The sequence below is a fragment of the Lynx canadensis genome, chromosome A1 (assembly GCF_007474595.2).
Source record: "Lynx canadensis isolate LIC74 chromosome A1, mLynCan4.pri.v2, whole genome shotgun sequence".
Taxonomy (NCBI): Eukaryota; Metazoa; Chordata; class Mammalia; order Carnivora; family Felidae; genus Lynx; species Lynx canadensis.
This window is the reverse complement of record NC_044303.2, coordinates 236,228,166-236,240,946: the sequence shown is the minus strand read 5'-3', so window position 1 is coordinate 236,240,946 and position 12,781 is coordinate 236,228,166. Positions and strand designations below refer to the sequence as shown.

General features: G+C 46.9%; 1 protein-coding gene across 1 annotated transcript in view; it reads left to right on the top strand.

Moving 5' to 3' along the window:
* Positions 1 to 12,781, top strand: part of ADAMTS16 (ADAM metallopeptidase with thrombospondin type 1 motif 16) — a 162,591-nt gene that overhangs the window by 85,893 nt on the left and 63,917 nt on the right. Inside the window, exons 12-17 of the mRNA XM_030331473.1 lie at positions 1,996 to 2,144; positions 3,768 to 3,940; positions 5,904 to 6,034; positions 8,229 to 8,352; positions 9,207 to 9,451; positions 11,193 to 11,331. Coding sequence (XP_030187333.1) covers positions 1,996 to 2,144; positions 3,768 to 3,940; positions 5,904 to 6,034; positions 8,229 to 8,352; positions 9,207 to 9,451; positions 11,193 to 11,331 — 961 coding nt within the window. The remainder of the gene's footprint in view (positions 1 to 1,995; positions 2,145 to 3,767; positions 3,941 to 5,903; positions 6,035 to 8,228; positions 8,353 to 9,206; positions 9,452 to 11,192; positions 11,332 to 12,781) is intronic.

The following is a 12,781-nucleotide window of genomic DNA, read 5'->3' as shown; positions in this document are numbered from 1 at the left end:
CTTGTAAAGGGACGGTCCTGTAAGGATATTCGGACGAAAGCAGCAGCATTTCACTGGCAAGAATACCAACGGCAGCAGCAGTTTCGACAGCAGAAGACCGGAAACCACGCGGATGTGCGTGAAGAGGGCAGTGGCTGAAAAACCCCACCTGCAGAAGGAGAGCCCCGTCTGCACGCTGCAGCAGATGATCCGCAGACATCCCGTAGGCGGACAAGCAGAACGAACGGAGCATGTGCAGCGGGCCCTCACTGACCAAAAGAAAAGGAAGTCGTCATCTGTACAGTTATTTTCTTACGTCAAAAAAAAAAAAAAAAGAAAGGATAAACCCAAAATTTGGAAGAATAAACGTAAATATTTGCTGTACTTTTAAAACAGAGTGAAACCACATTTTTTTCAAGTGATCCTTACATGCCGGAAGCAAAAGCAACTGGACCCAAACACCTGTCACCTTGTTGGCTCGACCAAAACTGTAACAGAAGCATTGTTTCGAGTGGCTTTAAAACCTGAAAATATTTTCTGAGCTTCAACTTGTTGGTTCTTGCTTTCCCACTTTCTGGGTTGTGTGTTAGAAAGCTCTGACCGGGTGATTTTTTAAAATGGGACAAAACAACCACAGCAGACCCCTGACTGGTCCCTCCCGGTCCCTCCCGGTCCCTCCCGGTCTCTGCCAGCTGCAGGGCCCTGCCCAGAGCCCACAGGAGCCAGCCCTCTGCTACTCTCAGCTCCTTCTCTCCTCTGACTCCAGGCCATTGAGGAGCAGGTGCCCTGCTGTCTTCTGTGCACCCCTCACCGGGCTGAGGGTGTCAGGGGGACTTCAGGACTTGTCCTAGCACCTGGGGGTGAGGGCAGGGAGGCAACAAAAGAGAGACTTATTTTTTGCTTGTGGGAAAGAATGGAAGAATTGAATGGATGAGGTTTCAGTGCTCAGAATTTCTTATGTTCAAGTTTCCCTCCTTGAATGGTGTTAAATCAAACCACTTGTAATTGCCAGCAAAGGTCAAGTGGCAGCCATCTGATACGTTTTCACCCGACACAACAATGAATAATTGAAGTGTTGTTATTTTCCTCTTGTAAAGTACCATTTTTCTCTCGGAACAAATCCGGTGGCCCTAACCTTGGAGCCAGACGGGAGGGGACTTGACCCTGTCCCTCACCCCGCAGCCCTCAGGCCAGGCTCTGCTTGGTCCCTGTGGGCCAGCAGCAAGGGACGAGCAACTTCCTTTTCTCCTCTCAGCAGATGGCCTGAAGATTGTCGAAGTCTACACCAAACCATGGGTGGAAAACCAACAGCATTGAACACCACGTGAGATGTGTAGCCTTGACGTGTGATGGAAGCAAAGACAACGTGTGGCTTTGGGCGTGAACTGACATTGACGAGCGTTGCTCTTGAGAAGGGACAGCTGATGGCATCTCCAGCCGCGTGGGGACACATGCAGCTCTGTGTGGGCTGTCTTATCTCCCCGGGAAGCAGTGTGACCTCCGACCCGCGTCCGCCGATAACCTCCAGGCTCCGGGCTTGGAGCCCAGGTGCTTGGGAGTGACGGCACAGAGCATCGGCCAGAAATGACAAGGTGTTGAGTCACATGGAACCTCCAGCTGGACGTTTCTACCCGAGGCCCCGTCTGCTCTCAAAGAGCTATGAAAAGCACGTTGTTCTCGGAGAGACTGGAGTTCACTCACCTGAGAGCCGCGCGATCGGGCTGAACGTTCGCACAACACCACTTAATTACATGTGCTGAATTCCAGCAGCTCGGATGCTAGAAAATGGTTCTTCTGTGTATCTTCCCTCTATGGGGATTTATAAACCGTGCTAGGCTCGAAAAGGAAAAAGAAGCAACATCCACTCACTGTATTTGTATCATACGCTTACCTGAAGGTCAGATGTTGATATCTTGTGCGTTCTACCAAACTCCCCATGGCTGACATCACAGCGGTGCTGGACCCGCCTATCCACCCATGAGTCACGTCAACCTTTTCTTCTTTTTTAATTTTTAGTGGTGCCGGGGAGGACAGTGTGTGAAATACGGTGACGAAGGCCCCAGGCCCACACATGGCCATTGGTCAGACTGGTCTTCCTGGTCCCCTTGCTCCAGGACCTGCGGAGGAGGGGTGTCTCACAGAGACCGCCTGTGCGCAAATCCCAAGTAAGTACGTCCTCACTTCCCTCCTCACGAGCGATTTCTGTGCTGTGAACCTTCCAAGCCGCGTGTGTACCTAAATTCAGTAATATCGATCTGTACGTCACGTAGCTGTGTAGGGATCACTGAGTAGGTGGAACCACATGGATGGAGCTAGAGAGTTTTATGCTAAGTGAAATAAGTCAGAGAAAAACAAATACTGTATGATTTCACTCCTACGTGGAATTTAAGAAGCAAGCAAAGGGGAAAAAGAAGAGGGAGAAAGTGAGAAACAGACTCTTAACTATAGAGCGCACACTGATGGTCACCAGAGGGAAGGGGGGAGGGGGGAGGGGTGAAACAGGTGATGGGGATTAAGGAGGGCGCTTGTGATGAGCATCAGGTGAGGCATGGAGGTGTCGAGTCACTCTGTCCTACACCTGAAACTAACGGAACCCTGTGTGTTGGGCTATGCCGGAATTAAAAAGCATCGCTGAGCAGGAAAGTCATTTTAGTCAAGTATTTCTCAAACAGCGATATCTCTTTGGTATAATTTAAGATGCTTCAAGCGACCTGACCATAGCACGTGATAACAGACCCAGCAGCGATACTCAGGAAGTGGATTTTAGCCACATTTCTACGAAATACCAAGGGTCTGCCTAAAATGAGTATGTAAATCATGAAGATACGGAGAACACAATGAATAAGAATCTGGAAGAACCGTTTTTTCACGTGGGAAAAAAAAAGCCAGATGTTGGGTTCTTCATGAAATATATTTACCTTTGCAACATGTGGTTTCACTGTGACCTTCTGTGAGAAGACAGGGACACCAGAAGCGGTCCCCAGTGCGCTGGGGTAGAGGAGTTTCCAAATCCTCCCTTTGCACCTGACTTTGCTTAAAACATGACTCCTATCACGGCTCTTCAGTCCTGTCTTTATCATGTGACGCTCAGTGGGTCCGCCACATCGTATGGCTGCGTCCACGTGAATTCTAGGGGGTGAGCTGGGGGTGTTTCCCATCGGCACCGACCAGTGGAAGGTGACTTCAGCGAAGTCCCTGAATGGCAGTCTCAACTCTGCCGGCTGTCAACTGTGCGGTTCTGGGAGAGCTGCCCTCCCTTAGCGGTCCCTCCTCTATGAGTGCAGAGAACGGCAACGTCACGCTGCCTTCTGCAGGGGTGCTGGGAGTCGGTGGCAGACGGATGCCAGCAGATCCATTTCCACACCCTAACTGGCTCTACTAACCTTGTGAATAACACTGCCCACGTCGTTAATGGGTGAGAAAGTGCCAGGGTCCCTTAGAAGTACACTTTTCTTACTTGGTCGCTGAAAACAACATAACAGGATGTGCTCATCTCTTCAATAAGCCTAATTTCCAGGGAGGGGAGAGTAGCTGTTAAATGTAGGGCTTCTTTTTGGTTTTAGCGTGCAGTCATTTCGGGGACAGCATGAGTGTGAGCGGGGGAGGGGCAGAGAGAGAGGGAGACCGAGGATCCAAAGCGGGCTCCGGGTTGACAGCAGCAAGCCTGACGCGGGGCTCGAGCTCGCGAACCATGAGATTGTGATCTGAGCTGAAGCTGGACACTCAACCAGCCGAGCCACCCAGACGCCCCAAACGTAGGGTTTCTAATTGCAAAATGTATGTTCCAGACCATCGCACGGAGGGAAGTTTTGTGAGGGCTCAGCTCGGACTCTGAGGCTTTGCAACAGTCAGAAATGTCCCCACGATAGCGTTGACTTCCGTGCGGCACAGTGTGCCGAGTACAACAGCAAACGGTTCCGAGGATGGCACTACAAGTGGAAGCCATACACTCAAGTACAAGGTAAGTCTTAAATCCCCCCTTCTAGGAATAGCCTCGTGCTTTAAAGAATTACGTGACTGAAAACTCTTTAAAGAATTACATGGTTGAAATTGTGGCGTTCGGATAGACCACATCGCTATGTGAGGTCGTTGTCACAGGTTCTTCTGCCTAACCCCTTGGCCGCTGGCTTCGTACCTGAACTTGACCAGCGGTGTGGCCAGAAATTAACAAGCAGATAGAGAGTGTGTGCGTCATACCGTGAAATCTTCAAAGAAGTGATGAAACATTCAAAACGGATGGTTTATTGATAAGGGATCAGGGCTTTTTAATTACAAATCACAGTAGTTGAGGGCGATCTCACCCATCGAACACTTAACAATTGCCAGAGAATGAAAGAAAAATTTTAGTATCTTTTGGAAAAGCAGTTGACTTTCAAGTACAGTATATTCAAAACTCTGGTTCTAAACCAAGAAGTTTATCTGCACCATTATATAAGATTTTATTCTTCAGTGTGAGAGAAGTACTTATTCTTAAGACTGAAAGAACTTGAACCTGGTAGCTCTGTCGACATAATTTAAAGAGAAATCCAAAGAATACCTAGTCACTTCGCTCTTTGAAACTGGGAATACTGTCCAAGCAACGGTCAAGAAATGTATAAATCTCATCTGACTTTATAAACGTAATGTTTTCATGGTAAGAACTTTATGAAGTCAGTAAATTCTGGAAGGAGAAGTTTAAGCAGTTTCACACAAAGCATTTTTGGTTGTGTTTTTACTCCCAGACTCAGTAAAATGTAAGCCAGTGAGAAATAAGTAGGCAGGATAAAAAGGAGAAAGAACTTTGAAATTGGGGCCAAAATACGTGTGCTCTTCTGGGCTTCCCTATCTCAGGAAATAAACACATTAATCATGGAAGCACATACTTGCCTTGATTCTTAGGGTTGTTCAATGGAGTCTCCTCCTGTACAATAAAGAAAATATTTGTGGATAAGTCTTGAGCCCATGAAAATTCCTAAGGCAAACTATATTTTCATCAACTCAGCCCTTCTTTACCAAGAAGAACGAAGGGAAAAAAGTTCATGTTAATTACATAAATCATAAAATCTTTGAAATAGATTATCAAAAGAAATCGACTGGCTCTGCCACTCTTAAGTATATGGTGACACCTACATTCCCCACGTATCAGTATTTTTTGACAGTCATTGTGTTTATAGAAAACATCATTCTCTGAGGATTTCATCTAAAAGTTATTCCTTTTATCAGTTTAAAAATATTATAAATTTCATCAAATGCATTAGCTTTTTAAAATTTTTTTTGCTTTAGTGTTGATTTATTTTTGAGAGAGAGAGAGACAGAGACAGAGACAGAGTGTGAGTGGGGGGAGGAACAGAGAGTGAGGGAGACACAGAATCCCGAGCAGGCTCGGGCCGGACGTGGGGCTCAAACTCGCGAACCATGAGATCATGACCTGAGCCGAATGCTTAACCCACTGAGCCACCCAGGCACCCCAAATATACTAGCTTTTAATAAATTTCGTGATTATTTGAATTCTTTTATTACATTTTTCCTGTGAGAATTGTGTACATTGCTACAAAATAGTAATGACCTTTTGCATTTCTGCAAGAGAATAGTACATCAAACTAGTAAAATAGTTGAACAGTGATGTTGTCGTTCCAGTCAACAAATATTTATTGAATGCCTACTATGTGCCAACCACTGAGAACAAGGACAGTAAAGCACACCGTCGAGTAAGAATGGTGAAGGCTTATACAAATTAAAAATTAAAAGGAAAAACCAAGCCTCATGAGACAACCATAAAAGAAATGTCTTTGCAATGAATATTGTGTGGGAGTTATTTTATGGGCAAAAGAAAAAAAAAAAAGAAAGAAAAAACTTAAAAAAAAGTCTATCTAAAATTTAGAACAAAAGTGATCAGAGCTTAAGTATCTTTCTTATTTGTGTTTGTGTGTGTATTTCTTTTTAAGATCAGCACTTATGCAAACTCTACTGTATCGCAGAAGGATTTGATTTCTTCTTTTCTTTGTCAAATAAAGTCAAAGATGGGACTCCATGCTCGGAGGATAGCCGTAATGTTTGTATAGATGGGATATGTGAGGTAATAATGATCGTTCATTCATTCAACACACGTCTCCAGACAGTCTGCTTTGTGTCAGGCATTCCTCTAAGGGGCTAAGACACCAGACATTTAAATCCCGCCTTTCCCTCCCGCTCACAGCCCGGTGGGGGGGGAAAGCCGGATGAACACACACAGAGACACAGGTGGTTTGTCCCAGTGGAGGTGCCCACGGAGGATGGGGAGCAGAGGAGAGCTGATTTTCTCCCCGATGTGGATCTGGGGGATTTGCGGGGTTCCTTGGAGAAGGGAGCTTCCGGGCTAGATCGGGAAGGGTGAGTTGGCCTGGAGGTGTGGGAGAGCCGGCTGGGAACACCGTCGTGCTAGAAGGTGTGGGTTGGTAGGACCCGACTCAGGCATCGAGCACCCGGAGGTCAGGCAGGGCAGGGATGCCGAGGGAGGTGAGGGAGCGAGAAGGGGCGCACGGAGGGTTTTTATCCTCCTGTCCTGGCGGAACAGACCCTGGGACCTGGATGGAGCTGAGCGGCAGGGTCAGCCGGCAGTAGCTTGGGCAGCGGAGGAACCAGGGGCAGCTTTGAGCCGAGAGATCACGTGGCATCCTGCAGGGACTTGGAAGACAGACAGGGAAAGATTTGTTGGCTAAGTGGCCATAGAGCTGTCTTGGGCAGGGGTGAGACGGGGAAGGAATTCCATTATTACACCAAGTGGAATCGTGACCAGATCACATACGTTGCACACGATCGATGGGTTTTTCATTGAAGTTGCTCAGTATGCACACTCACAGAGTCTAAGCACCAAGGTCATCGTTCTGGTCTTCTCTAAGTGAGATGACCGTGGTCAGGTTGAGTCGTGCACTGGGACACGCACAGTGTAATCCTTTTTCGTAGGTGAAGATCACACTCGGTTCTGTCAAGATCTCTTTCAGATTTCAAATGGCCGAGTCTCTGTCCATTTTGTCTAATTATTAGTGGGCTTGTTAAATATGTCATTGTTTTCAGGTATTCGTCACGACACAGTGTCACAGTCCCTTAAATGTAGTTCTGAAATCCCAAAAGCCATCACACAGAAGGTTTATTGGGCTGCACAATACAGGATGCCCTGAATTTGTTTGCTGGCAAAACCTGCCCTCGACGGGTGTGAGGTTATGTGTCAGTTTTATTGATCTCGCTTCGCGTGAAGATGTACGTGATTTGCCATAGAAACATCCTTTACGCGTTTCATTGAGTGCTACCCTGGGCCCTGCTGGGACTCTCACATGATGTGCATAATATGTTAATTCCCTTCCTAAAATCCAAAAAAAAAAAAAAAAAAAAACCCTCTGAATTCTGAAATGCATTTGACCATAAGAATTTCCAGCAAGGAATTATGGAGGAATTGTGATTCATTTCTGAATGGGTTTTTTACAAGTATATACTAAACTCTTTGTTAGTAAATATAAAGCTAGTAAGCATCATAGAAATTATAAAGGCCCCTAAAATTCTAAGACAATGAACAAAGATGCCCTTTAAATGATTTACTGCTGGGAATAATTCCCAGGCAGCCTGTGTTCCTTCTCTCCTTTGCACACGGCCACTCAGAGGCACAGCGGCACATTCCAGGGGACCCTCACGTGGACACATTGCTCATCAATTTGTGCTTTGCGTCCACCTGAAATTTACCATTAATCTCCAATATGAAAATCTGATAGATTTCATTTAGGGCTCAGGGTTTTTTTTAATTTTTTAATGTTTATTTATTTTGAGAGAAAGAGAGAGAATGAGCAGGGAAGGGGCAGAGAGGGAGAGAGAGAGAGAGGGAGGGAGAGAGAGAGAGAGAGAGAGAGAGAGAGAGAGAATGAATCCCAAGCAGGCTTCATATTCAGTGCACAGCTCAATGCGGGGCTCAAAGTCACAAAACCGTGAGATCGTGACCTGAGCAGAAACCACAAGTCAGACGCTTAACCAACTGAGCCACCCAGGCACCCCTTAATTTAGGGCTCGAGATTCTAAGGTCATGTAGCAATGCCAAAGACAACAGCTCTCAGGGTTTCCTCCTTTGGATCTGAGAGTAGAGTTTCAGTCTTGCTGTGCACATACTTGGTATCCAATAAATATTTGTTAACTACTCTGTGTTGGTGAAATGTTCTACTCGAGCGGGGAGGTTTCTCGCTGGAGCTCTGTGACTTCGCTCTTGTCGTCTTTTCTTTCACGAATGACGTGTGGCCCCGGTCCCCCAGAGAGTGGGATGTGACGACGTCCTTGGATCCGATGCCGTGGAAGACTCCTGTGGTGTGTGCAGGGGGAATAACTCAGATTGCACGACACACAAGGGGCTCTACACCAAGCACCACGGCGCCAACCGTGAGTACGAGGAGTACGAGGGAGATGTAAACCAGAACCTCCTGGAGGGGACACCTGGGGTTTCCGTGGCAACAGCAGGCATCAAGGGTCCTGAAAAGACCGACAGTCTCCTTCCCTACTCCGCCTGTCAAGCCTTTCCTTTATTGTTTTAAAAAAAATGTTTTTTTTAAGTTTATTTATTTATTTTGAGAGAGAGAGAGAGCAGGCGAGGGGCAGAGAGAGAGGAAGAGAGAGAATCAATTCCAAGCAGGCTCCATGCTGTTAGCCCAGAGCCCGATGCGGGGCTTGAACCCACAAACCGTGAGGTCGTGACCTGAGCCAAAGTCAGATGCTTGACCGACTGAGCCACCCAGGTGCCCCAACTTACTTTCTTAAAATAAAGATTATTTATTTTGAGAAAGAGGGAGAGAGAGCATGAGTGGGGGAGGGGCAGCGAAAGGGGGAGAGAGAGAATCCCAAGCAGGCTCCTCACTGACAGTGTAGAGCTTGACATGGGACTCAGTCCCACGAACTGTGAGATCATGAACTGAGCCAAAGTCAAGAGTCGGACACTCAACCGACTGAGCCACCCAGGTGCCCTCCAAGCCTTTCCTTTTGATGGAAAGTGGTTGCTAGGTTACTTGAATTAAAGTGGTTCTTAGGAACAATGAAATTTATAATAGCTCTGCTTCAATTAAAAGAAAAGAAAAACACAAGTGACTTAAAGGCCTCATGGCACCGATTGCCAAAATTCTCCTGGTTCCCAGCGTGGATTCTCAGGTTTGAGTTGTGGGGAACCCCAGCGTAGGGATTTTGCCTCGGCATTCTTGAATGAAAATACCACATTCTTCCCACTCCTGTTTCCTTTAACGTAGAGTATTATCAGATGGTCACCATTCCTTCTGGAGCCCGGAGTATTCACATCCGTGAAATGAACGTGTCCACGTCCTACATCTCTGTGCGCAATGCCCTCCGAAAATACTACCTGAACGGGCACTGGACGGTGGACTGGCCGGGTCGATACAAGTTCGCAGGCACCACGTTTGATTATAGACGGACCTCCCATGAGCCAGAGAGTTTGACCTCTTCTGGGCCAACCAACGAAACACTGGTTGTGGAGGTACGTGCCAGCCTTCTGATTTTCGGCCTGGGATCTGGGATTGTTGCAGATTGACGGCCATTGGCATAACTTCAAGAACACAGAATAATGATTACAGTTTGAGAATGTGTCCGAAGCAAGACTCATCTAAGCATTGAAGGGGGCGGTGGGCTTGTTACCTTTCATCCCCTGGCACCTAATCCGATTTGTATTTACGCACATCACGCGGTTCCTGTTTTGGGTCTTTATCAGCCGGTGTTTACGAAAGTCGGCCCCTCTCCCGTACCCCGTGTGGCTGTGAGAAGCTGGCACACTCGGGGGACTCTGCCGAGTCCTGTGGAATGGGAGCGGGATGAGAGCCCGAAGCAAAGCCTCAGCAGTGACGTCATATGGGCCCCCATGTGCAGGGAAGAGGCTCACAGGCTGCCATTAGGCTCTTCCTGCGACGTAATCTGCCCCCATGAGACTGGGCAGATGGAGGTGACAGGCACTGGATAGGCTAACACCCCACCTTTTTGTCTTTCTGTGCACAGTTAAAGTACTTGGTTCAAATGTTGTCCCGTCAGCCTACAACCAGTATGCAGATGTGAGCCACCCAGACTCCCCTCACCTGCTCTCGGGGCCAGGCAGCCCCCTCCTGTCCTCTTGTATCTTCCTGGGAGATGCTTCCCCGGGGCTCTCCGCACACATCCCCCCTCTGCCTCCCCTCCTGGCCCTGAGCTGTTCTCATCACCTTATTTCACCCTGATGATTTCTCTCCCACCAGCGCAGGCTTTAGCTCTAATAATGGCACAGAACAGAGATAGGTCAAGGGCGAAGGTGAGTGTGGCTTATTAGGAACTGTTCTGGATGGAAAAAGATTTGCAAAGGCTCAGGATGTCAGACAGGAGAGCATCTCAGGGGCCTCACCATGCAGCCACCTGTACCTGTCCTACAACACCTTCCTCAACTAAGACCCAAGAGCTGTGTTGTCGGGGTGGGGAATGCGGTGCCAGGTGGTCAGAGAATATCTGACCCCCCTGGAATATCACATCAGGACCAATAAAGGCTCCCAGACTCAGAGATGGGATTTCTGTCCACTGATCAATGGTGAGGCTTCCAAAGTAAAAAGCTTTCTCCCTGAGATCAGCGATCTGACACATTCACGAGTGCAAAGGTAACTGGTCCATACGATTGCATTTTAAACTAGGAGGTGAAGAGTCCAAATTCAAGGTGCTGAGATAGACTCAACTTGAGAGATCTTTACGGATAGGTGTTTTTCTCCTGGAATGTGCCAGTTGGCCAAAGACCCCTGCATCCGGTCACACTGGAAAGTACGCTGCCGTAGCTTTGATGGGTGGCATGGGTAATATCCACTCATGAGTCCTGACTGCTTAGAACGCACCAGGAAGCATGAGAGTGCTTTATAGGCATTGCTTTCTGATGCGTTCAGATGGACGGGATTTGCAGGGGATCCCAAGGAAACGCAGGGGGAAATAACCAGATACCCGAGTTAGGTTGCAGAGGTGTTTGAAGCCTTGAAGAGAGGAACACACGAAACGTAAGGCAGACGAGTTGAATGTCTACATTTTTCTAGATGTGCTTGCTTCTTCTTGAGCGTTCGCTTCCGTCTAGAAAGTTCGTATACGTTTTAGAGGATGGACGGTGTTCATCACGTAACCAACTTTCTGTTGATGTTGTCGCTTCAGTACTATTTAAAAACTAGCTTATATTTATCAGTTCCATTTTAACTTGTTTTCTCTGCCCCCTTTTCATTTTGTAGCTTCTGTTTCAGGGAAGGAACCCGGGTGTCGCCTGGGAGTACTCGGTGCCCCGGTTGCGGGGTGAGAAGAAGCCCAGTGGCCAGCCTCGTTACACATGGGCCATCATTCGCTCCGAGTGTTCGGTCTCCTGCGGAGGGGGTAGGTCACCTCTCACACCTCTCCTGGTGGGGGGGTGCCGAGGGGCCACGGGCACACTGCACTCACGGGTCCACACCACGTCCTGGCAGGCGGCCCCATCCCCAGAGGGAGAGCAGAGGGCAGTGGCCCTGCGTGTCACCGGAAGGCCGGGCCTGCCTTCTCTCATCCATCTATGTCAGCATGTTGCTCTGAGGGAGTCGTTTGGTGAACCGGTTTCTGCTTTGCACCCAAGTGAAGATTTGATAAAGAGTAGTTTCGTGAGTTGAGATTATTCAAATGAAAGTCACTCAAATTCTACGTATCATGTTGGTGATGAGAAGTAGAAGCTTTACCTACCTTGAAAATATTGTGATGCAGACTGAGGTTTGGGTCCAATGGTCTTGCTCAAATTTACTGCGAAGTCCTATATTGAAATTCACCCAGAAACTACAGGAACTTTATGCAAATCGTGGTGGAAATGACTAGAAACAGCATGTCAGGAAGAAGAATTTCACATGACAGTCAATGGCTTGGTCATCCTGATACCATAAAAATTGGACCATCAAAGAAAGTCTAAAGTTGGTAACGTTGGCTGACGACAGGAACATTTTCAACCAGAGCCAGACATATGCTCTGGCAAAGGGTGGCGAGTCAATTTTTCAAATTTGGGAGCAAAATACTAAATTCTAGATTTAGAAAACAGACAAGTTTTGATATGGGCAAATGGATTTCAGCTTTGCGAATTCCAGCTTTTAATGATTAATTAATTTAGACAGCTGTGTCTTTAAGTTCTAGAAAAAGGTACACAAAATGGGAACTTGCATAAATTAAGAATCTAATGAATGAATAAAGAAAAAATAACGGGCTGCCTGGGTGGCTCAGTCGGGTAAGTATCTGACTCTCGATATTGGCTCAGGTTGTGATCTCAAGATTGTGAGATTGAGCCCTGTGTCAGACTCTGCGCTGAAAGAATAGATCTTGCTAGGGATTCTCTTTCTCCTCCTCTCTGCCCCTCCCCTGCTCGTGCGCACATGCACTTTCTCAAAATAAATAAACTTTAAAAAGGAATTTAAAACAAAAAAGGAAAATGAATTCATACACTGAGAGGATTATAGAGTTCTTACCCTTTCTTTATTAATGTGATGTATCACGTTGATTGATTTGCAGATACTGAATCAGCTCTGTAGCCCAGGAATAAATTTTGATCGTGGTGAATCATTCTTTGAACGTGCTCTTGGATTCGGTTTGCTAGTATCTTGTTGAGAATTTTTGCATCCATGTTCATGAGAGAAATTGGTCTGTAATTCTCCTTTTTAGTGGGGTCTGTGTCTGGTTTTGGAATCAAGGTAATTCTGGCCTCATAGAATGAGTTTGGAAGTTTTCTTTCTATTTCCATTTTTTTGGAACAACTTCAAAAGAATAGATGTTAATTCCTTTTTAAATGTCTGGTAGAATTCCCCTGGGAAGCCAT